At 33.9% G+C, this 25,445-nt stretch overlaps 3 protein-coding genes across 14 annotated transcripts; 2 read left to right on the top strand and 1 right to left on the bottom strand.

The window, feature by feature from the left end:
• The first annotated feature begins 490 nt into the window (after nt 1–490).
• Nucleotides 491–14,534, top strand: LOC140977827 (probable serine/threonine-protein kinase SIS8). 7 transcript variants are annotated; one of them, XM_073442581.1, is made up of 17 exons: nt 491–689; nt 1,591–1,978; nt 3,310–3,513; nt 5,662–5,853; nt 5,985–6,244; nt 6,385–6,501; nt 6,643–6,720; nt 7,591–7,686; nt 9,191–9,274; nt 9,562–9,679; nt 11,039–11,330; nt 11,760–11,883; nt 11,982–12,001; nt 12,786–12,942; nt 13,692–13,980; nt 14,080–14,152; nt 14,259–14,534. In XM_073442581.1, the coding sequence occupies exons 2-17, from the start codon at nt 1,730–1,732 to the stop codon at nt 14,339–14,341; spliced, it is 2,436 nt and encodes an 811-aa protein (XP_073298682.1). In that variant the 5' UTR covers nt 491–689; nt 1,591–1,729; the 3' UTR covers nt 14,342–14,534. The 7 variants fall into 7 exon arrangements, 6 of the variants coding, with proteins under 6 accessions (XP_073298682.1, XP_073298665.1, XP_073298678.1 ...); XM_073442564.1 differs by having other exon boundaries at nt 6,631–6,720; XM_073442577.1 differs by having other exon boundaries at nt 491–743; nt 6,631–6,720.
• Nucleotides 14,535–17,212: 2,678 nt separating this feature from the next.
• On the top strand, nt 17,213–20,469 carry LOC140977809 (uncharacterized). Of its 2 annotated transcripts, XM_073442547.1 has the most exons (9): nt 17,213–17,412; nt 17,802–17,946; nt 18,430–18,520; nt 18,830–19,018; nt 19,127–19,365; nt 19,480–19,611; nt 19,708–19,775; nt 19,867–19,928; nt 20,203–20,469. In XM_073442547.1, the coding sequence occupies exons 1-9, from the start codon at nt 17,285–17,287 to the stop codon at nt 20,337–20,339; spliced, it is 1,191 nt and encodes a 396-aa protein (XP_073298648.1). In that variant the 5' UTR covers nt 17,213–17,284; the 3' UTR covers nt 20,340–20,469. The 2 variants fall into 2 exon arrangements, with proteins under 2 accessions (XP_073298648.1, XP_073298655.1); XM_073442554.1 differs by lacking the exon at nt 19,480–19,611.
• An 846-nt stretch (nt 20,470–21,315) lies between these two features.
• On the bottom strand, nt 21,316–24,838 carry LOC140977774 (plant cysteine oxidase 4). 5 transcript variants are annotated; one of them, XM_073442509.1, is made up of 6 exons: nt 24,659–24,838; nt 24,062–24,355; nt 22,360–22,505; nt 22,073–22,220; nt 21,611–21,814; nt 21,316–21,538 (listed from the first exon to the last, which is right to left on the bottom strand). In XM_073442509.1, the coding sequence occupies exons 2-6, from the start codon at nt 24,159–24,161 to the stop codon at nt 21,420–21,422; spliced, it is 717 nt and encodes a 238-aa protein (XP_073298610.1). In that variant the 5' UTR covers nt 24,162–24,355; nt 24,659–24,838; the 3' UTR covers nt 21,316–21,419. The 5 variants fall into 5 exon arrangements, with proteins under 5 accessions (XP_073298610.1, XP_073298633.1, XP_073298640.1 ...); XM_073442532.1 differs by having other exon boundaries at nt 24,062–24,273; nt 24,659–24,818; XM_073442539.1 differs by having other exon boundaries at nt 24,062–24,233; nt 24,659–24,818.
• Nucleotides 24,839–25,445: the final 607 nt, after the last annotated feature.

Raw genomic sequence — 25,445 nt, 5'->3', positions numbered from 1 at the left:
GAGTAGCTCGAATTAAAAGGTCAGATGTTCAATTTTTCTTTATCATCACAATTCTTTTAGAGTTTATTCAGAAAACATCAAAAATAATGGCGGCGAATGATAAATTTCCCTCTATAATATATAAAATAAATAATTAAGATTATTAGACCGATTTAGTCAGATAGACCAATATTTTGGGTGGATAAACAAAATACGTAATCTATTAATCTTTAATCTACAGGATATATAAGGGATATACTTTCTACATTCTTTGTACATTGTGCATCGCATATTGCACCTTTACTTATATATTTTCCAAAAAAGAGAATATCAGGTATCAACCCAACCCCTTTTCTTCGTCTGTATTTTGTTTTATTTTAAAAAAGGGAAAATCTAATTCCAGAAGAATTTAAATATCACAAACTAATAATAATTATACATACATACATACATACATATATATATATATAATAATAATAATAATAATAATCGAACAGGAATAAATCCCCGCCTCCCGCTCTCGTTGTATAAATTACCTCGTTTACATCTACGTTCTCTATCACATGATACCAAGTTTGTATCTACAAAATTTGCATTTCAAATTCGCATTAGTTCTGAATCTGTTTTATTTTTAATCCAGAGGATTGAGTTTATTGTTGGTGGATTCAAATGTGAGTTGATTCAGCTGCTGGAGCTGAGATCTGCTTCTGGTAAGCTTATCGATCATGATTCCTTCACCAGTTTGCTTTTTTCTATGTGAGGAGGTAGATTTTGTTTTTAAATTCTGTGTGTTTAGTTTGAATTTGCTTTTTTTTTTTGTTTCCTTCCATTTTTTTACGGATTTGTTTGTAGAATTGTTATTACCGGATTTGTGCTGAAGTGCAGTGATTGAAGCATTGCGTGATAGGGGGAAAAAGCGGATGAGTGATTTGGATGTTGATATTGAACTAGTTTTTGGTGTGATTGAAGATCTGATGTGCGATTTGTGAGATTTTGGCGAGTGATTTTATTTATTTATTTAAATGATGCATGGTTGGAATTCATTGTGTTTCTTCGGCAGCTACATTTACTTAGTTTTATGGTCACCCGATAAGTTTTATTTTTCGGGGGTGTCGATTATATGACTTAGAGTAGACTTGTGTACTTCAATGTGTACTTTCTCCAGTTGAAAGGAAACAAAAATTAGTCCTGAATGAATGTGTTTGACTGTAACCCATGCTTAAATGTAAAGATGTGGCAATTAATATCTCTTCGCCATAAGGCAAGATGTAAAGACGTCAAAATTTGTAGTGTTCAATTTTCATTTGAAACTTGGTTTCAATGAAATCAGGCTTTCATTTATGGCTTTACATTTTTTGTCTGGAGTGGGGATGGCTGATGTTTCTTGGCGCCATAATTTTCAAATTTGGTTTTAAAGATTTCATCCATTTCCACGTTTTTGCATCAGGTAACTGGGTTCGCTATGGGTACGCCTGAAATTTGTATTTCCGTTGTCATGCAATAGTTACTCCCTATAATTTTATTGGTGACTTTGATCCTAAAATGATTTAGTACTGATTTAGTGGTGGACATACTTTTTCATTCAAATTTAAATCTCCTTCCCAATTTCAGGTCGTATGAGTGCAACAGAGGGTAGCTGGAAGAAATTTTGTAAATCAATGACTGTTTCTTTAATAAATGGTGCACCTATTAGTTCTTTGATGGGTTGAAGCGAGATTGAAATGGTCTTACGCTTTGAGAATATACTATCATGGAGGATTCACGAGATGATGCAGAATCTTCAGGGCAGAGGGTTTTCAGTACTGAATGGTGGCCTACGGATTTTGTTCACAATTTTGGATCTGTATCTTTGGACTCCGTTAAAGAAACTACGAGGGATAAAGAATTAGTTGAAAAAGAAAACTATGATAGATTGTCATATAAAACGGCATCACAAATCCTGTGGAGCACTGGAATGCTTTCCGACCCCCTCCCAAATGGTTTCTACTCTGTTGTCCCTGTGAGCACCAAGACTTATCGCATAGGTTTCCATGCATATTTTTTCTAGTTTAAGGAATTTCCATTCATGAATAAATGCTCCTCACTTGCTAGTTAACACCTGTTTGAGCTAAATGTTGCTACTTACACTGTTGTAAAGGGGTAGAGGTCTTATTAGTCCTTGATTATACTAGAGATATCCAAATTATATCACATTTTGATGGAAGAACTTTGAAACTTCATTTTTTTTGGATATTTAGATGGGTTTTCCTTTTTTGATTTGAAAACAGAGTTTCTCACGTGGATATATTTTCGTACGAAGTACCGTGAGGCATGCTAGGTATGAATATGTTAATGAGTCAATTTGTTCAAGATAAATTTGGTCTAATATACAACAAATTTTACAAAAGCATGAATTCACAAAATATCTCTTGTAGGGGTGGGTTTTGATTTTTAATTTATTTTTCCTCACATGGATGGGCCATCAGTGGGACTCCAACACACTGATCAAGGAGACGGGAATGCACTTTCAACTTGAACTTTTTCCCTATATATATGTAGAAACATGTTAGTCCCAAAAGCTTGACTTTGAGGGAGGCGGGATGGTCAATATTTTTGTTCTTTAATATGCTCCATACGTGTATGCGCTTGGAATTAGTATCCTAAGCCTATGCTATTGCTATATATGCAAGTTGGTTGGACATCAGGCGACAAAGGTATCCAACACTAAAGAAAATTGTGGGTGTTTTTTGCACCATATACCATGTTGAAACAACTTGCCTCAAAAGCTTAAGCTTGCGGATTAGTTTTATGTTTTAACATTATATATATTATTACTAAGTAAAGTTAGTTGAAGCCCCATAATTTAGTGATTCTTGTATAGCATATGTGATCGTGGTTCTCTTTTTTATTTAAGGTGATTTTTGCATGGATTGTGGGTCATAGTTATATATTTTCTTTCTATTTCTTATTTGGTTTTTCCAGTATTTATGTATCCATTTCCACTTTTTTCATGTAAAAGCATACATTTTAAATGCATAATAACTTGTAGGTTTAGAAATAAATTTTTTGGTGAGCAATGCTGGGGATGGGATTTTTTTAAGTATGATGACATTTACATCTTGCACTTGTGTGCACATATCTTCTACTGTTGTTTGGCTGAAGTATCACAATTTTGTTGCCTCTTAACCTGGGAAAAGTTCCCTTTCGGTATCATAACCGGAAATAATTTGACCAGTATGAACAGGTCTACATGCTTTCCACCTGCAACTTTTGCATTATGTTTTCTGGTGAATTGCTTGCATCTTTCTTTCCAACATCAGTGGCTGTTTTTATTAATGTTTTCATCAACAGGAGAAAAAGCTTAAGGAACTTTATGAAGATATACCTACCTTGGAGGAGCTTCGTGAGTTGGAGCATGAGGGACTGAGAGCTGAGGTGATTCTTGTGGATGCTGAGAAAGACAAGAAACTTTCAATGCTAAAGCAGTATATCGTGCCTCTGGTTAAGGGTTTAAACAGAAATCCTGCTGCTATGATAAAAAAGATTGCTGGCTTGGTGAGTACATAGTCTTCTTCTTTGAAAATACTAGGAATGTACACGTGCGATGCACGTAGGAGACTAATAATGAAAAATATAATCACGAGAATTAGATAATGTTTAAAGTCGTTTGGATAATATCATGTTTATAAGTATTTATCAATCTAAATATATCAAAACACAATACATAAAAATACATCATGACAATAAATCATATATATTCACTTATTTATATGACATTTTTCAATCCGCGACATAATACATCTCTCTTAAATGATAAATCAGCAAAAATAATTTTCATTCAAATATCATTCAAAATGAAAAAAACAATAAAAATAAAATTAACAGAATAGTGAATTTTACCAAAATCAAAACTAAAATTTACTTAAATAGAGTATACATAGACAAACGTCAAATAAAATTCTCTTAATTTACTAAATTATCATAATAATGTTAAAATAAAATCATTAACCTTGTTATTAAGATAAATATCACTTTTGCTAACTTTTAACACATTGCGGATTTTATTTAATTTCTATGTTTTTTAAGAATACATGTTATAAATAATTAATTTTATATCAGAATCATTCATTTATAAATTAATATTGGTGATTAATAATTTAAGAGAAATAAAATTTTAACATAATACCACTCAAATAAATATATATAGTAAAAAACATATATAAATAAAAAATACTCAGTTAAAATATTTTATACGTAAAATTGTAATATATAACAAAGATAATAAACTATCAATATAATTNCCTTGTTATTAAGATAAATATCACTTTTGCTAACTTTTAACACATTGCGGATTTTATTTAATTTCTATGTTTTTTAAGAATACATGTTATAAATAATTAATTTTATATCAGAATCATTCATTTATAAATTAATATTGGTGATTAATAATTTAAGAGAAATAAAATTTTAACATAATACCACTCAAATAAATATATATAGTAAAAAACATATATAAATAAAAAATACTCAGTTAAAATATTTTATACGTAAAATTGTAATATATAACAAAGATAATAAACTATCAATATAATTCATATTTATTACAAGGATTATATATTGATTAAATTTTTTTTAAAGATTATATCATAAATTTAGTTTAAAATTTAGAGAAAAAAAAGAAGAATGTGTATTAATGTCCAAATATATCTAAGATGGACAATGAATCACAAAAATTGACTAAGAAATGTAAATAAATAATTTTTTTTACATAAAATTTAGAAAATAAAGAAGAATGTGAATTAATGTCCAAATCTATGTAAGATGGACAATGAATCATATCACAAAAAACTCTTAAAAAGACATATTATATTAATTTGCTAACTTAAATGAACAAGAAAATGTAAAAAATTAATTTTTAGGCATAAAATTTAAGAAATAAAGAGGAATATGTATTAATATACAAATTCATTTAAGAGGACAATGAATTACAAAAAAACCCTTAAGATAACCTAATGATTTAATTGGCCAACTTAAATGAACAAAGACATATAAGGAAATTCACAATTGAAGTGGTATATTTATATGTATGTTAGATTTCATGTACCTCCATCAGGAATTTGTTGAATTTTTTTAATATGCCCTTGCCCTTGTGTTTGAAGTGCTGAGTAAAGATACAATATATTTCAAAGTTGAAGAAATTGTTTTGTTTGAAAACTGAATTCTTTGAAGTCATATCCCTTTCATTGAGGCTCATGCTTGGTCCTTGGATATGGCTTTTTAGTTTACCATGACCACTCTGAGGTTCTGCGGCTTCTGCCCTATTTGTCCTATCCTTTTGTGTGGTGAATCCGTTCGACCAACTCTTCCCAGAAATTCATCTTTGTCCTTTTTGTAGCTGCTAAAAAACAATATTTGTCTTTTTTTTCTTGTAGAATAAATTACCTTTCAAGTATATCATATGATGTTATGTAACTTGCTCTAGTCACACACACAATACATTGGGCTTAGGGATTGAAGATACTATAAGAGTGGATTGGAGTACATAGGGGCTGGTTTTTACCGAGTCCACGTTCAGTTGATTTCAGTTTTCATCACCATGTTATTGACATTTGGTCCTTTATTTTTTTTATGAGAAAAAATGATGTTGAGTTCAACGACTATAGAAAACGATGATGTGGTGCTCCCATATAATTTCCTTACTAGGTGTCTGATTTTTACAAAAGGCCAAATTCTGAACTAAATCCCAAGAAAGCTGCTGTTGACGATACTTCATATTTGTCTGAGAATCGCGGAGTGCAGATGCTTGGGCACATAAAGCATGGTTCATGCAGACCTCGAGCAATATTATTTAAAGTTCTCGCGGATGCTGTAGGACTTGAAAGCCGGCTTGTGGTGGTTAGATTTTGACCAGAAATGCTTTACTTCTTTTGCTCAATTTTCCAGTTTTTCTTATCATCAAGAAGAACTTTAAAAGTTTTAATTTTCTCTCTTTAGCTCATATACTTTTCTTGGGTTTGTCTTGCTAGGGGTTACCTACCGAAGGAGTTTCTGATTGTGCGGACTCATACAGGCATATGTCTGTCTTAGTTGTATTGAATTCTGTGGAATTGCTTGTTGATCTAATGCGGTTTCCTGGCCAACTGATTCCACGATCAACCAAGTCTATCTTTATGACTCATATATCTGCTGCCGGGGAGAGTGATTCAGCAGAAAATGATTCTTGTGATTCCCCAATGGAACCAAACAGCCCTCTCTATGGGGTTCCAGAGAAAGTTGACACTGAAAGGTTAGGAGGAAAACTTATTTTTAAACTTGCATACCACAAAATCTATTATGGCTTCTTTAGTCATCTTTGGAGAAGACAATGTATCAATAATTGATTGGCATCTTCTTTGAATAATACTGAAATTTTGTTGGCCTATGCAGTGCTGAGAAGGATGACGGTCTGCTCTATCAGCGTAGACTAGAGTCGTCTTCCAATGCAGCAGGACCCTCATTAAGAAATATCATGTTGCGGTCAAACTCGATTGATAGAAAGCTGAGGTATCATACTTGCTCAATTTCTCCTCCTGTTTTTGCATTTGAAGTGTTCCTGTTTCTCATATGCAAAATGTCTCTTGTCTCTTGAGATGCAGGAGAGTTGTTTTTATTGGATTAATATTATTGTTTCAGTGTGTCACACAGTGAACCAAACATTGCTGCTACATTCTGGCGAAGGAGCCGAAGAAAGGTCGCTACAGAACAAAGGACTGCTAGTTCAAGGTTTGTGTTTTTGGAAACTCATGAATTTTGTCACATCACCCACTACATAATCTAATTCTGAACTTTCTTCTTCTAAACTTTTATAGCTCTGAAAGATGTTGTGTAGACACTCTTATCTGTTTTTCTCCATTAATATTTTCAGCTTGCAAGAGTCAATGATCATGTGTCCCCTAACACATGTTTTTTGTTAATGATAAAATTTAATCATATTTTTGTTTCCTTGTAAGGCCCATGGTACTGAATCTCTTTAATTCAAATACTTATGGCCTAAACGAGGTATTGAGTTCGAGATTTTGGAAGACATGTACTCCATTGTCATGAGTATGGAGTTTTGTGAGTAAGGAGATTTAATATCAATTGAGTGCCTTTTATTGTAAAACTCATCACACTAGCTCTTTTGGGCCTGCAATCACATCCCTCGTAGTTGAGCTCAATTGATACCAAGTCTCTTTAATCCAACTACTTATGCTTGGACGAGGTCTTAGGTTCAAGACTTGGGGAGCCATATACTCCACTGTCAGGGGTGAGGAGTTTTGTGAGTAATGTTCCATGGGCAACCATGAGTTATGTGATTGTAGACCAAAATGGGTAGTGTCATTGTCATATATTCCTGATGCATTAAGTCCACAGTTTTACTATATTTAAAATTAATATTTTTTCATAAATTTTTGGCTACAAAACAATTACAAATATATGTTCTTTGTATTGTTCGGAATTTACCTGACAAAGTGCGCTTGCATGCCTTGATATACTCGACCAATATGGTAAAAGTTTATTTTTTCTATGCTTATAATTTTTTCAAACAATTCCCATGAACTAAAGTTGAATATCACAATTGGTGTACACTTCTATAATGTTTCAAGTTTCCAGCCCAGAGCATCCTTCACTTCCATCACGGGGCCGATCAATGCTTAGTGGAGATAACAAATCGTTTAGAGACTACTCGGATGACATCACTGTATCAAGGTACTTATTATTATTATTATTATTTTCGTTTTTAGCTGACATGCATTTATTTTCATATTTTATGTACATTAATCTGGAAACAATATTAAGCAAACAATGGTTTAAACTATTTAAATGAATAATTTTTTAAAAAAAATCATCAACAAAGTTTTCATATCGAAAGAGCACCAGTGAATTCTATTTTAAAACTATTTCTACCATTTTTCTTACTGAAAGCCCAAATATCAAAGTAATGAATTTTGTCCTAAATGTCCTTCATTATGTGATTTGAAACAATTAAATTCTAGCACAACCTAACTAATTCAAATACATTTTAAAATAATTAATGATGACTAGTGGCACTTAACTTAGTGTCCTAATTTTGGACAATCTCGAGTTCAAGGCCCCTGTAAATCCCCTCCCCGAATATCAAAAAGAAAATGTTGAAAATTTAACATTTTCCTATATTTTTATAAATGTTTGACAAAAAAGGAATTATCATTTTTATTGTTTTTGTGGTAAACTTTAATTTATCAATATCATGTATAAAAAATTGATTAAATAGTTTTTAGTTAATTTGAATTTATATCTGTTGATTTTTTTAATTGTAAGAAAAATAAAATTTCGCTTGTGCAGATATGTACACTAAAAAACATGTTAAAGAAAACCGTATAAGAAAGAAAAACATATTTAATTAATTAATGTATTACAATTATGGAATAGATGTATGTGTCAGAAAGTAAAATGTTTTCATAGTTTTTTTAACAATTAAGTTAGGACAATATAGGAAAGAACTATATAATTTTAACTTTGTTTTACGTAGCGTGGAAACATTTGATAAAGTGTTTATAAGTCAAATGGAAATTAAGTGGATTCTTTGGATAAATAAATTTATTGAAAGTGTTTTTAAAGAATTTTTGGTAACTTATACTATTTGTTGATTGTTGTATACTACTCAAATAAATTTGTTGGTAGCAACATCTAAATTTTCATTTTGGAATGGTGCGGAATCTTTACATTAAGTAGGTTGTTATGCGTTGAAGATTTTTGATTGAATGTTATTTTAGGTTGATTGGTTCCACCTTTTCGACTTGTTTTGAATGACTAAACCAAATTTAGGAAAATTCGTTATGCGGAATTCCTTATTCAACACATAAGTTTTTAATCCAAGATTGTTCAATTTTTGAACTCCCGAATACGAGTTTATCTTTCACTCTCTTCAACCCAAATATATAGGCTTGTTTGCTTTTCTAAGCAGATTAAGAAAATAATTAGAAAAACAAATGCTACAAACAAGCTTCCTATTTTATCTTTATTTAATTCATTCAAAAAATAATTGCACGTTTTCCAATACTTAATTGATAGGGTTGTATTAGTAAAAAATAAGAAAAATGTTACTAGATATTGAAACTGAAATATATATTTGGGACAACCGAAAAAAGAAATGAAGCCTATATAATTGGGTCGAAGGGAGTAATTGTTTTTCATTTGAAGTTTTTGATCTTTATGTGTAATGTTCCTGTAGGTCAGAAGGCGCTTCAATGTTAGACACGCGTAGGATAAGAAGAAGCATAAGCATGACCCCAGAAATTGGCGATGACATCGTAAGGTTAATATTCTTTCATAAATTTAAGCTACCTTTTTAATATTAAATGTCTCTCTTATGTGAAAAGTTGTCTGATAAATTACTTGAGCAATTTGGCCATTATTAGGGAGTATGGTTCAAATTTTTAAAAAGAGCAGCGCTAGTTTTAATTTTGTTATGTTCTCCTGCATTGAGTCACCCTTTATTGATGCAAAGAAGTATAGAGATAGTTAAAGCCTGTTTAATCTATTCAATCAGCTTATTCTGCTCCGTTCTCTCTTGTTACCTAATTATCTTGCTAATGACTTTAGGGCTGTGCGAGCAATGAATGAATCACTGAAGCAAAATCGTCTTTTGAGGGAAGGAGGTGAAAGTACCTCATGTTCATTGGATTCCAATGACCAACATAACGAAAGTCAATCAAAAGATGTATACTCTCTTAACCTGAATAGTTGTTTCTATCTGCATCTTGCTACAGGGTTTGTGATAAAGTTTATGGGTAAATATGTTTTAAGGACGTTTTTCTCTATGCATAGCTTCTGTAGCTGATTGCGTGACTACTCAGTTTTAGAACACAAAATAGTACTAGATCCTAGTTTGGATTACTTGGCTTCTTTGAAATTAGTAATTTTCTGCTAAACTTGGGACCATGTTTGCGATCATGTTAGTCCGTTTTTGGTGTTAGTTATATTTTTCCCAAAACGAGCCAGGGTCTTAATGTCTCTATAAATAAGTGATTGTCATAAATTTTCATCACTAATTCATATACGTTGCTTTCATATTTTTCTTCATTGTCGTGTTTTTGAAGATGAGATTTTCAGCTTTCACTATGGTACACTTAATTATGTTATTGGTAATCTGAAAAATATATTTTCGAAAAACATTTTCTGAAATGTATTTTTAGGAAATGAATTGGGAGATGCAATGGTTTGGGTATGCTTTCAGGAGGAGGCATTTTTGTCAATGTGTTGGATTATATAGTTTCATAATTATTAAATGATTATTTTAAAATTTAGAAAACTTAAGCGTGTCTTAGAATATGATATGATAATAGAATTGTTAATGGGGGTCATTAAAAGATGAATATAAAGCAATGATTATCTAGGAGTACATAAAAGTTGGTTGAAAATGTATTTTGGAAAAAGAATAATAAAACAATTTGGGTGGATTTGCTTGTTTCCACGAAATTAAAAATATTTCCCAGAAACATAAACAAACATACCTGATTTTCTCTTTTCGGCAGCCTTTCAATTTATTTTCATTTCTTTTTTCTATGTAGATTTATTATTTTGAAAAGCAATCTCTGTCTTTCAAATAACCTCTGTTGTGCATGTTAGGTTACATGGGATTGGCTGGAGATGGATTCCTCACATCTAGATCAACTCCTACACTGTTTGTTTTCTTTTTCTGATGAAAAAGATCTAGTGCAACGGAAAGGCTGATTTTACTGTTTTTTTAATGGGATTCTATAGGTGGTTTATCCAATAAAAACTTATATTTTTCTATATCAACCACCCGCTTGTTTTATAATTCCATGAAGTATAGGCATTCATTTTGATTGTACGACTCAACAGACAACATTAAAAATTGGAACTTGCATTTAGTTGTTGAGTATTATACTCTTATTTGTTTTACATATTTGTTTCTTGTCCCTGCGGTAGGATCTGGTAATCTATTTTTGGGCAATCTAAATGCAAGCTAATCTTTCTCATTTTTCATTTCATCTGTCATCAACATTTCATGTTCAAAACATTGGTTTGTGTTTCAGTGGTTTTATACAATCTCCAGGTTACAGACATCTGCCTTGATGATCGTGACAAAGTGTCTGATAGAGTGTCTTCCTTGTATGCTCCTCTGAAACAGCTCAGTTCTCATAAGGCAATGTCATTACCTTCATCTCCGCATGAGTTTACTAGTCATACTTCAGAAAGGAGTGCAACTGATAGGGTAAATGAAGAAATGGTTTCAACCTGGAACAGAGTTCTGGATTTACCTGTCTTCCAGAATAAGCCTCTGCTACCATTTGAAGAGTGGAATATTGATTTCTCAGAGTTAAGTGTAGGCACTCGAGTTGGAATCGGTGAGCACTGTCATTCTGGATAACAGTACTGCTATTCATTCATAAAGCTGAAATTTAGCGACAGAACAAAGAGCTTGATCCCCCCCCCCCCCCCCCCCCCCCCCCAATGTGACAGGCCTCTAATTTTCTAATCTGGAACTAGACAGTATGGTGGTGTTATTTTTTTCTGAAACACAAATATTATCTAATTGATTACTGCATTTTTGTGTTTTTTCCCCTGAAAATTATGAGTTTCCTTTTCAATGTGGAGAAAGAAGATATGAGTGTGAGAGTTGCTCATTCATGACTAGGTTAAATCTCCCTGATATGCCATGCTTTGTTTCCTACTAAAAGTTTTCAATTTTTGCCATTTAGACTTTAGTAATAACATACTACTTGTCTGAGTATATACGCATGCTCTTGTTTTTCCTTGTGTGGATACAATTCCAGGGTTCTTTGGCGAAGTTTTTCGTGGTGTTTGGAATGGAACTGAAGTTGCTATTAAAGTGTTTTTGGAGCAAGATCTCACTGCAGAAAACATGGAAGATTTTTGCAATGAAATATCCATCCTCAGGTATGGTATGTGTTCCTTCGCTGGTATTGTTTTTTCCCCTCTTTTTCTGATACAGCATTGCAACTCAACTATTTTTGTCTGTTTTTTTTTTGCTGCAGTCGCCTTCGGCATCCAAATGGTACTTCTCTTCGCCCACTTCTTTTTAGCAGTTCTCCGTGCCACTTTTACATGAATCTCAACTCGATTTTAGAGGAAATACATCGAATAGGATGCACAGAATGTGATTATGGCTATAAATCAAGAAAGAAAAGCATGTTGCATGTGTCATATTGTGTCAAAGAGGTGATGATGCTAATAATTAGGACTTCTCATGAGTAGACTGTTCAAGTAGGCATATAAGACTTACTCAAGGTATTTTGAAATTAACGTAAAAATTGAACTGTAAGCCCTTATATGAAAAAAAATGAATCTTTGTCAACAGTGATCACTAATATAAGGTTCTCTCAAATCATATTAGTCTCTCCAAAAAGTGTTCAGCTTTGGTGACCGCACTGTGGTGAATGTGGAATCAACAGCTTGATAAAAACATATAGTTGTTATCTATCCAAACATATGGCGTATATATAAAAAAGTTGAGTTTACTATATCTTGAGATTTAGGTTTATAGTAAACTCAACTTTTTTATATATACGCCATATGTTTGGATAGATAACAACTAAAGGTCTAAAAATTTTGATACGTGATAATGATAGTAGAAAAAAAAAATCATTCATAATATGTGAAGAAATTTGTTTCTTAATTTTATAATTTATAAGCATTTTTTTGTATTTTAAAATTCTATAAAATTTAGCATAGTAATTAATTTCATCCCGTGCACGGGTTAGATACTAGTATATAAAAAAGTTGAGTTTACTATATCTTGAGATTTAGGTTTATAGTATAACAGGATGTTTTTGGTGCAGTCATATTATTTATTGGTGCATGCACAAAACCTCCACGGTTGTCTATGGTCACTGAATACATGGAGATGGGATCACTATACTATTTGATTCACCTAAGCGGTCAGAAGAAGAAATTGAGCTGGCGGAGGAGAATCAAGATGCTGCGCGACATATGCAGGTTACTTAAACTCTTTGATGCATGCCTAATTTGATTGGTTGAAAGATTGTTGTTCTTAATTAAGTCATTCATATGGTTGTTTAACTGAAGCTGTATACTCTGTGCTAAGGATCTGGGATCTTATCTATTGTTAGAATTAAAGTTCAAACTCAATTACAGTTACCTAGTCTAATAGATTCTTATCTGTGTGGGTATCAAGCATCTTTTATGGCTAATGCTTTACTTTGATCTTACTCTGACTGAGGTCTAATACTGTTTCTTTTAGCTTAGTTCTTGTCCTGCCTTTCCTACGATGCAGAATTAACTTTTAGAATTAAAGCGTTCCATGAACTTTAAGTACTGCAGTGAAATTAGTCTGACAGATTGCTGCTAACTCGGATGTCTTACTGACATGATGGGTTAGTAAAGCTACCAAAGCTGGTGATTCTTTGACGTATTATTTTTTTGTTTTGGAAATGTTCTCTCGATGGTATTTGGCTCATTAGACAAACATTAAGTTCTCACGCATGGCAATCGAGTTATCGCATTGTCAGGTAAATGTGAAGGTGTACAGTATTTCTTTATTACTACAATCTGAATTTTGGGGAGTAGAAGAGGAAGATGTAGTCAAGGATGAACTGAGGAATTGAATTTGGGGGGAGGGAAGCAAGGACCCATCTTATAATCCTATCCTTTTTTCATTTTTCTTATTGAAGTATTAAATAAATTTCGACTGCAATCTCATTTTCTTGCCTACTGTTGCCACTCAGAGGGATGATGTGCATACATCGCATGAAGATAATCCACCGTGATCTTAAAAGTGCCAACTGCCTAGTGAACAAGCACTGGACGGTTAAGATCTGCGACTTTGGTCTCTCAAAGATCATGACTGATGCTCCCATAAAAGACTCCTCATCGGCTGGGACACCAGAGTGGATGGCTCCTGAACTTATTCGGAATGAACCCTTCACAGAGAAATGCGACATTTTTAGCCTCGGAATGATAATGTGGGAACTATGCACTCTTAATAGACCTTGGGATCGAATTCCACCCGAGCGGGTACGTTGGAATTTCCTTTCTTTTTTTTTTTGCCCTTACCAGTCTCATCTATTTGTCGATGTTTGCCTGGGATCTCAACATAGCTCATTCCCTCTTCAGGTTGTTTATGCCGTTGCACATGAGGGATCAAGATTGGAGATACCTGAAGGGCCCCTGGGCAGGCTAATTGCAGGTACCTAGTTATCTTGAAGACCTACAAAAACTTCACTTGTTCTCTTTTTGGTCAGGACACTCTCAAACATAATATCTGATAACGACCGTATCTTTCTATCTCTCAGATTGTTGGGCAGAACCGCATTTACGACCAAGTTGCGAGGAAATACTTGTCCGTCTGCTAGACTGCGAACTAGCACTTTGCTAATGCAGCATGTTTGTTGTATAAAAATACAAGAGTTGAGGTTTTTTAATCATTCCGGCTCATTTGTAAACTCGTGTCAATTTCAGCATCTAATTATTATTTTTTGTGCCATCAAATCATCAAGTTTTCAACTTGTCAAGTGTCGTCCCATATTTGAACAGTGACAATTGTTGAAATTGTAATACAACATTTCTTACTTGAGCTGTTCTACATGTATAAGAAAAACAAAATAATGCAGGTGCAAAGACTATAAAAAGTTCGTGCTATTTCGAGTCAGTTTCTATTCATAAAAATGCGGCACCTATTCCTCAGCTTGGTGCTCAAATCATTCCCCGATACAGGATAATAGTCTTTTTTCAAATGCTAGTCACTTCCCTTAGATCCGAAATCTTTCGCAGGAACACCGTGAAATGGCCGTGTACGAAGCGTTTCCTGAGCCCAAAACAACCCTGCTGCCGAGAGTCACAAACCCCGGTCTTTCAGAAGCCAACGAGGGCATTGATGACTAATACGATTAGATAGAACCACTCTCAAGGGCTGAAGTCCATCTACCCAGAAGGTGCAGTTGGGGGTCCAGACTTGTACATTAGCGGTCACCCCAATCCAAACACATGTTCGTTAGCTGGGTAGCTCCAGGCTCTATTGGCTTCGACATTGTTTTAGTATCGTTTTCTCGCACTCATGAAGCTGCGGAAGTTTACAAATTTTTGTTTTGACATTCAGATTTAAACAATTCATATGGTGTTTTAGAATAGTTTATCTTTATGTATAAAATGTCAGCTCCAACTATTCTGGATTTTGAGTTGAGATAATCATTGTTGTTAATCCTTATAAAGGAATCTTCCTTCTTTTTTGATTGTCTAACCATGTCCACGATAGAATATTGTACATAGTAGTCACCATTTCTAATTTATTATTTAATTTGTATATTCTACATTTACTAAATAAATAATTGTGAATTAATTATAACACCGATCGACGATCAAATAGCGTCGATGTATCGATGATATAACTCTTGTTCATATAATAAAAATAAAAAATTTCAAAGATCAAATTTTTCATTGATCTATTTTTGGCAGTTGTCAGTTTTTTGAACTCTTTTACTAAAACAAGCAGTTTCACTCTCCTAACTTGATTTGTACTTAAGTTAACTTTCACAACTTCCAATAATGAAATATACTTATAAATTCTTTTATAAGCAATTTGCTTGATGTCTGTCAAACTACATTTTCCAAATTCAAATTCTTGAATCCAACTATCTCAACCTGAAAACATAATACAATACTTGTGTGACCCTCAATGATTCAGTGATACAGCTAGTCGTGAGTTCACAACTTCATGTGATTCAAAATAACATTTATTCTTATTCGGGCTTACCCTAATTAGACTTATTCTTTTCATCAATCCCTTGATCAAGAACGTCGGAACTCAAGTATGATTACACCTATTGGATCATGGCAAAAGCGTCTACTAGCATAATCTCATGATCTCTTAGGTATCATTGATACTGCCTGCAAGAACCTTAAGTTATGATTAGCATATTATATGGTCCCTTAACTCATATATCCCGATCGAATCTGTAATCATTGGTATATAGAGAGTTGCAAATGAATTCGATAACGATGTGATATATCTTTTAATAACAACAGTGACATAGTATGTGCAATTGAGGAAACATTTTTTCAAAATGCACATGTCTTACTCTGACCAGATATTCAGTACACTATCAACTCATCATATTATATAGGATATCGATGAGCGACGAAACCTCAACTACAATGCATCGACTCCTACGTGTTCCAAAACTACACTCGACTTCGCCACCTGATGACCCTCAATGGACTCGGTAAACAGATCAAAATGCAATGCTAGTACACATAACCTCCATGTTATCTCGGGTTAAAATACTAATAGTGTACAACCATAAACACAGACTATTCAACTCGATAAACGTTAACCACTTGAAAAGTCCGATTGAAGATTGTTCCGTGCATCATCAAATGATCACTCATCTGTATGAATGAATATCTTCATGCTCTTACCAATGAATCATGACATTTACATCACATATACTAGTCTCAAACTCGAGCAATCTTTATCTTTATTTTAGACGTTTGAATCGACTAAGAACATGTTTAGAATATACAACACGCTTCTTAATAGATGGGCTATTACGCTCCAAATATACGTGAGATGACACATGAAATTTTTTTCTAAAACAATGGTGGACCGTGGTTATCATATCTAACCGAGAGTAGTGTTGAACTAAAGCATTGACATTAAAGATCGACTTTTGTCTTATTGGATTTGAGCTAGTTGAAAAATATTATTTGAGATGGTTTTAATTTTACCGAAATGCCGAAGAATACACGAATCAGAGTTGAATAATAATGAATGTTGAATTACAATCATAATTACGTAAATTCGTAAATTTCAATTAAATTATTTTACAGAAATAAAAACTAAAATTGACTAGCTTATATAGTGATTTTATTTTGAATGTGGTTTTATCAACAACATATTTTAAAAATAATTTTGTAGACCGACAATCCCTTAATAGATTTACAATTTTGAAATGTTTGATCATATCTAGTCGGTTAATGTCAACTCAATTGTATACATAGTTGGTGGACAAATATCAAAATGAGTAAGTCTCTTGTGAGACAGTTTCACGAATTTTTATCTGTGAGACGAGTCAATCTTACCGATATTCACAATAAAAAGTAATACTCTTAGCATAAGAAATAATATTTTTTCATTGATAACCCAAATAAGATATTCGACCAACAAAATTGATCTGTGAAACCGTCTCACGATAGTTTGTGTGTATCAAAATTATATATATTCATGATTTTATTTTCTTAATTATTTTTAATCCAAATAAAGTTCTGACTAGGGAACCACCAGCAACCCCAGCTGCCCCCCTTCGACTCAGAGGCCAGAGCAATGGATGAGAAGGCGGCGTCAGTGAGTAAATTACCTCTACCCGTGGCCTTTCTTGAATTTCTTGCTCGAAACGGTGTGGATCCTTCAATTTACATCGCTGCTTCTCAGTCCACACCTCGTTACATTAGGTAACTTTTATTGGAATTTATAGGCAATAATTGGTTTGGTTATCGTGCCTTTCTACGAGTTCAGATCAATTTATACGATCATTCGATGCCTCTTGCCCATTAATGCCTCTCTTATTTTAAAGTTTTGGGACTTGTTCAAGTGGCCTTGCTGGCCATGTTTTTAATTTTACTGGTTTTCCTAGTTCTTAGGTAGTGTGATAAAAGGGAGGATGGAGCAATTTAGTTGGGAGTATTTCGTTTATTTCATGATGAAATATACATTTTTAGGAAAAAAAAATCAATCGTGATGTCCTTTCATTTGGAATGCGACTCTCTCGTGACTGTAGTAATTCATTTTGTTTTATGTTAATGATTTCTGTAAATTGTGTATATTTTGGTGCTCTGGGAAGACTAAAACCAGGTTGTGGAACCCGGATTACAGAAATTGAAGAGGAGGTTAAATGTAAGGTTCGAAAAGTGTCTTGGCTACCCAATTTCTATTTTCTTCAGCCTGATGTCCAAATTGCCAGCACAAAGGCTTATCAAGAAGGAAAGGTGACAACAATAACTCTCGGTTTTCGATGTCGCATGAACGTCTGATTTTTTTTGCAGAATATGATATTTTCCATTAAGTGGGGATATGTTATACATGTCAGCTTTCTAGGTGCATTCTTTTGTTGATGATATTGTTCTATTGGGGGTATTGATAATTTTTTTCTTCTTTTTTCCCCGTGTAATTGCTTTATTTTACTACTGTAATTCAGCTCCTTGTAGTGGCTGGCTCAATGAGGTCAGGGTACTCTGTGTTGTGATGTGTAATTTTTAATCATCTATGTTTAATGTTTCAAACTACCTGAACTAAAATCTCAAGTGTGCCCATGGTTGCTTGTCATACATTGTCTGGTCTGGACTTTCATGTTAATGATGTGTGTGTGTGTGTGTGTGTTTTTTTTTTTTTTTACATTATATTGGTATAGAAACCGAAAGCGAAAGAGAAACTGTCCGACTCTTTTTATTAACCTTGATTCCATCTTGCAGATATATGGCATTGATGCAGCTTCTGGAGCTGCTGTAGTAGCTTTGAATGTTTTGCCAGGCGATCACATTCTTGACCTTTGTGCAGCGCCTGGTAATCTCAGATGGTTTTTACCGAAGCTTTGTGTGTTTGTGACTTGGAAAAACTTATCCCAACTGATTTCGATTTAATTTTATTTTCTTATACATTCCTGCGTTGTGAAATCTGAGTGTTGAAATTTTAATCAAGGATGTTGACCTTGAATTAGAAGGGATGCTGCATTACATGCGGAGAAATAACATTGGAACTTACTTATCTTTTAAAAGATTTTAATTTGAAATTTTGTTTAGAGAATTTTTAATCATTTTGTACACATTAAAACTTTTGACAGGTTCAGCAACTTAAATTTTTTTCCCGCTGCAGGTGCTAAACTCTGTATGATATTGGACCTCATTGGATGCTCGGGCTCAGTCACTGGTGTTGATGTTGCTAGACATAGGCTGGCAGCTTCAAGAACTATGCTGCGAAAATATGGGCTAGGTGACCGATGTCGTCTTTTTGTTGCAGATGGAACAATTTTCTCCTTTATTCCACCAAGAGTTCAATCAAATTGTGAGTTGTGTAATGAAATAGGGCGTCTTTTAGTTTTATTTCTTCTTACACTTAGTTTACATATGTATTCATGCTTCCTTTTCTAAGAAATATATTTCTTTGTAACAGTCATTTTGGGAATGGATGAAGAGTCAGAGATATACAAGGAATGGACACATCGTAGACCATGTAAAGAACGAAAGAGAGTGGCTAAAGCTAGAGAAAATGCTTCTTCTCAACCTTTTGTGAAAACTCAAGATCCTGAGCTTATATTTTATGGGAGTAATTCTGGGGTGGTTGGTTTGAGAAAATCTGAAGTGTTCCGAAGTGTTGATGATCTTGAGATTCTGCAATTTGGCTATGACAAGGTAAAGTTAGAGTACCATTCTGAATTATGGAATTTTCTTCTTTAGGTTGGATGGAATTTGTGCTGTTTGTTGCATTCTTTCTTATTTATTTTTGACTGATGGAAATTTAGTTAGGTTCTTGTGGACGCAGAATGTACACATGATGGTTCAGTCAGACACATCCAGAAGTTTGAACAATGGGGTTGGGCAACACTTTCACGTCGAGTACTAGATGCTGAGAGAACTGATGACATAACTGTCCTTCAGGTTCTCATATTCTTTAATTAAATATCACAGGATCCTTCTTCCGGTACTAATCCTCACTTATTATGAATATAAAGGTGATTGCTTGTGTTGTTGCAGTTGAAACTTTTGACCAATGGATTCAGATTGCTCAAGGTTGGGGGATTTCTTGTCTACAGCACCTGCAGGTGCCTCCTTAAACTCCATGAAATAATCACACCCATCATTTTTCATTAGCTTTGTATTAACCTTTGACTTTTTGTTTGCCTTGTGCGGAAGTTTAACTGTTGCTCAGAATGAAGATGTGGTAGAGCAGTTCCTTTCACAAAATTTATCTGCAGGTTGGTGGTTAACCCTGTGTTTTTTTGAATCCAGGGATAATTCCTTCTCTTATGGTTGCAGTCATTTCCATGTGATAATCAAACTAGGGGCTAGGGGGAGGATCAGGGTAGTTGCCCCTTTCTTCAAATCTTCAAGATTCAATTAATCATTTCCAAGATTCTATGTTTTTTCTCCATGTTACTCTCCCCATCTAAAATTGTGGGTTTGCCATTGAATCATACCCAACTTCCCATCTTGGTGACCCTCTTAATTATATTGTCACCGTTTTTACAGAAATGGTAGAGGTAGAAGATGCTACGGGTTGGCCTTGCAGCCCTGCAAGAATACCAAAGACGCTGCGTTTTGATCCATCAACTTCGTTTACGAGTGGACTTTTCATTGCTAAGTTCACCAAGTTAACAATTCGATAACAGTTTTGTATCTATGTATAATGTATCAATCATAATTTTTTAGCTGACGATTGATAATGGTTGCTACTTAGAGAAGCACAGGCAAGTCTGCATTAAGAAATCAAGAACTGATCTGTTCGCATGACATTTACTCGTATACCTCACTCATTTTTTGCGTCATTAGTGTGTGTTTTTGTAAAATCTAGCGTTACTGAGACATAACGAACTCTCTTATTTTGTCTGATACCAATGTAAAATGAAATAATGACTTGACCACAGTATTGATTTTCAGTCAAAAACTCGAAAATTTGAACAAGCTTTAAATTTTCTAGCAAATAAAAATGAAATCCTACTTATCTTGTACTTGTGTAAAATTTGTACCGCATGAAGTTTTGAATCTGTTCCAATTTTTAAAATTTTGTACTGAAATCATACGAAACTTCAACGAATTTTTTTTAATAATTATTAGGACATTGTTGTTTATATGTTGAATGTTATGTTGCCACTCATTTTGAATAAATTGCTAATCAACCTGCGCCTTTTATTCTACATGTTGGCCCCGCCTACTAAAAGTCCCTGGTTTTGACATTGATCTCCAATCTGAAACGTCAAAATCTTTCGAAAATGGAAAACTCTAAAATGGCATTTACAAATAGAAACCATTCAAACTCAAATTAACGTTCTTCAATCAAAGTTGGGGTTCGCCTAATTTTGACATGGAACCAGAGTTCGATTATATCTCAACATGTAATTTTCTGTACTTCATAATTAATAATCAAACACCATTGTTAAACTACATCGTTTTCTCTCCACTCTTTTTCACATAATCATAATCATAATCATATTATTTCATATTTTACAGATAACCATTACAAAATGTGATATTTTTGCAGATCGATTACCAAATTCATATAAAATCAACATTAAAAATGATCTTTTAAATAATTGCTGCAAAACTTTTTGTGAAACTATGCGATAGCAAGCTGCCACCATAATCTTCAACCAATGAAGGTTATTCCCATATCAGATTGAAGTCAGTAACTTTTGAATAATGTAAAAGAAAACATATGAAGTAAAACCATATGATACAAAAAACTCCATTCAAGTTTTAATAACCCGACCTTTGTACTGTCCTCTTCTGATCACAAAATCATCGGAAGGCTGAAATTCTTCTAACCACGTGACTTCGGAAATCATCACTCCATCTACCTCAATAGTACCTTGGGAAAGACAACCATATGAGATCGGAAAAGCTTCATTTTCATCATTTATAAATAATAATTGTTGTTTACCAGGAAGATCATCAGGGGACTTTCTAAAGTAAGTGCAGTGTCGTCCATCCTCAGAAGAATAAGGTGGAGAAAGTATGTCAAAGATCGCGCATGGAGTTATGGCCTGGAAATAATGGATGTTTCCCCCACTAGTCGGATAAAGAACTGTAGTACCACATGGGGCCGTCATTTCACAATCTTTGACACCTTTGGCAGGCCTCGCTCCTGAAAATATGCAATGCCCGTAAATAAATGGATGAAATATCTGAATGTCATGTATAACTTTTGAAAAAATTACGAGATGGATTGAGGGTTTGGAAAAGAGGGGAAATCCAAAACGTGAAGGCCATAAGCTCGTTATCACGTCACTCCATAAAATGACATATTTCTTTATCAAATCAGTGTCCAAGGAAAAACAGAAATTATGACCAAATCAGCAAAATCAAAGAAGAAATGTAGCATATCAACCAAGAATAACTCAACCTTGCGAAGGATCAGAAGGCCCAGCAATTTTGATCCAATCGTAGGACTTTACATTTAACGAACCATACAGAAGCTTACTCAACACTGTCATCCCAGGATGATTATGAAGAGGAATAATGGATGAAGGTGGCATGCAAAATATTCCTATCTGCCAACAATATCACAAGATGCATAAATTTTTTTACGTTAAGAATCACGGATCACAGGTTCACAGCAAGTAAATGTATAAAGGCTGCGGGTATGAAAAATTGCATAAAAAACTGATGATGTAATCATAAGAAACTCACAGAGAAGCTATCACATTCATGCAAATGAAGATATTTAATTGTTGGAAGAGATCGAGAACCACCGTTGCGCTCAATTACAGAACTTCTCCAACCACGCGCTATCTGTGCTTCTTGCTCAAGACCTACATCAGAAGGCTTGATTTTCTCTGATGGCAAAGGAAACATAAAGTTAACAAACATTAAGCGATCTATTAGATGATCAGGTGCAGAAATTTCAAAATCGCAAAGTGATGAAATCATAAATTTTAGAAGACGGTTTCAGGAAACCAAAAACCTAAAAGGAATGAAGACGTCAAGATGCTGGCATGATCATACGGACAGAAAACCAGAGTGAAAACAGAAAATCCTTTGTCATCTATATATAGGACAGGATGTGTAGCAAGTAGAGTGGGAGTATGAGTTTTCGTATTCAATTATGCTGAATCTTTTGGACTTTTAAGTATGACAACACCTAGAAGCCGACTAGAGACACATGAAACCCTGTGGTGCAATTGAGACATATCCTCCAACTATCAAAATATAATACACATAGGAATTTGTAAAGTATACCACGCCTGGTATAATTCAAGTTTTGACATTTTACCAAGTTACCAACATTTCGTCGACTCAAATCCTAGTAGGTACGCCATATTTAAGTTGAACCCAACCAAACACTCAACAGTGAATGGCTTTGCATACAGTGACATCAACACAAAAGCCTATATTTGACCATATAAAATAATCTCACAAGAAATATAACAATTCAGTATTTCAGCAATGTATGGTTTGTCCTCAAGTTTGTCTCTGTTTATCACGACAAGCAATACACATTTTGTGCAAGGTTTTCCTTGGAATAAATTTATTATTTCATTCTATCTATGAACACTCTCAATTATGGTACTAATTAAAATAATGTAGCATGATGCCTTTTTACTAGTTACAGTGTCATGTGCTATTGGCGTTGTTTGCCTGTTGCTCTCCCTAAGTGAAGCATGGTCGCTGCCTTCGACCTTTTTTCATTTTGAAGGCACAGTGATTCAGAGAACCACGTAGTAATCGAGTCCAAAAGTTGTAGAATTATCAGTAGTTCTGAGATATAAAAACTGTTTTTGTTTAAGCATTAGGTAACTAATACAAAGACCTGATTGCATGTGATACATGAATCAAGGTTGGCACAAATTAAAGAGAAAATTTAAGCACTGAAATTTTACCAACATCATAAAAATAAACCTCTATATGTTCGGTTTCATTTTCCCAAGATGAAAAACAAGCCATTCCACCTCATTTCCATCTTTTTCCTAAAATGCATTTACATCCCGTTTCATATTTTCCATATTTCAATAAATAACTAAAATTCTACATTTTGAATAACTAAGTTTTCTCTCTCTCCCTCTCCCTCTCCCTCTCACACCCACTCATTTAGTTCTAAATGGTTCCCCCAAAAAAGGTCGAGGACAAACGGCTGGAATAAAACAAAATGCTAAGACACATCGCTCATGAGATGTGTTTATCAAGCAAATGACACAACCAACTTACATCGTCCTCATGATCAGTTAGTCAGCTCATTAAAATGGCTATTACAGCAGCAAGGTTCACAGAAGTTAGTGAAACTGAGACTTTCCACAAACAAGCTAAATGCATGTCTCATATAAACTTCCAAGGAAAACCAAGCTAAAACCCATACAAGTAACCGGACAAGAAGAAACTAGTTTTGGCCTCTTACCTAATAAATTGCGAACTTTTTCTAGAGCTTCTTCTGAAATGGGTCCATCTGGCGTAAAAGATGCTTTACACGCGTTATAAAGCTTCTGTACCGCTGGCATTGTATGGATAACTCAACAATCCAAAGAAACGGTTACAAGCAACCGCTACAAGTCCAAGCTAAAGAAGGGGCCCTATTTTCGTGGAAAACCCTTCAGCTTAAATCTGCCAAAACTGGTTCGCTTTTCAATAATTATAGATGGAAAACAAATTGACCAGAAATCTGTAAAATTCACATGGGCACCTCCAGGACCACCTGATGAACAATTGAAAAAAAGAAAAGAAAATTGGACAGTTCGGTTTGATATCAAGATTAAATCCAATCTTCTTCGCAACTCGACGAAAACTACGCAATTTTCTCGAAAATTTGAACGAACAAGAAATTCGAAGTGTTTCTAATCCAGGTTGACAAAAAACGAGCCTTCGATCAGATTGATCAAAATCAAATTCCCACAAAACAGAAAGAGGCAGAATCCAACCCAAAAATGACAAAATCGCAACAAGAACTCGAAATTGAACGGCAGATAAAAGCGGGCACTGCCTCTGGAGATTGAATTACCTTTGGAAACGTAATCTCATCAGCCGGGAAAGGTAGAGATTGGGGGTTTACTGTTGGGGGTTTACCGTGAAATTCATTCAAGTTTCTGGGGGCTGAGGCAATGCTAGAATATTTCGCTTTGATTTCCTGAATCCGGTTTTATTGACCAATTCCCATATTCACCCTCACTATCTACTCAAATCACCAACTTTACCCGGTTTCGCTTTGTGTTCAGTCCCTGAGTACTTTTTTAGTACTACATTTTCACATGAAGTGTACCAAAATTTGTATGACATAGTACAACAATTTTGTGGGTAGGGAGTGAACCCAAAGAAATGTTTTGATTGGGGATTTTTCATCAACTTCTCCTTAATCCAACGCGTCGTGTGTTTGTAGAGTTTATTTGTTAACAAAATTATTTATACAATATTTCATGTTAATTAAGATAAATTTCAAGTTCACTCAATAATTATGTCATTTGAAATTTATTCTACTTTGATTTACTCATGTGCAAAAAAATAATACGTTGATTTAAGATTTGCTATATTATTTCAAACTAAGCAGTAAAATACAAATCCATGAATTTGAAATTTATTAATGCAAACTACACTCTAAATGCTTTGAGCACAAATTCTTGTGGACGGTACATGTTAGCTTTGAAATTTAATTTGATTTAGGAAAAAATTTGCGTGAGACGGTCTCACGGGTCGTATTTTGTGAGACAAATATCTTATTTGGGTCATCCATGAAAAAATATTACTTTTTATGCTAAGAGTATCACTTTTATTGTTAATATCGATAGGATTGT

Source organism: Primulina huaijiensis, chromosome 1, assembly GCF_012295235.1.
Source record: "Primulina huaijiensis isolate GDHJ02 chromosome 1, ASM1229523v2, whole genome shotgun sequence".
Lineage (NCBI taxonomy): Eukaryota > Viridiplantae > Streptophyta > Magnoliopsida > Lamiales > Gesneriaceae > Primulina > Primulina huaijiensis.
This window is presented reverse-complemented; position numbering and strand designations above follow the sequence as displayed.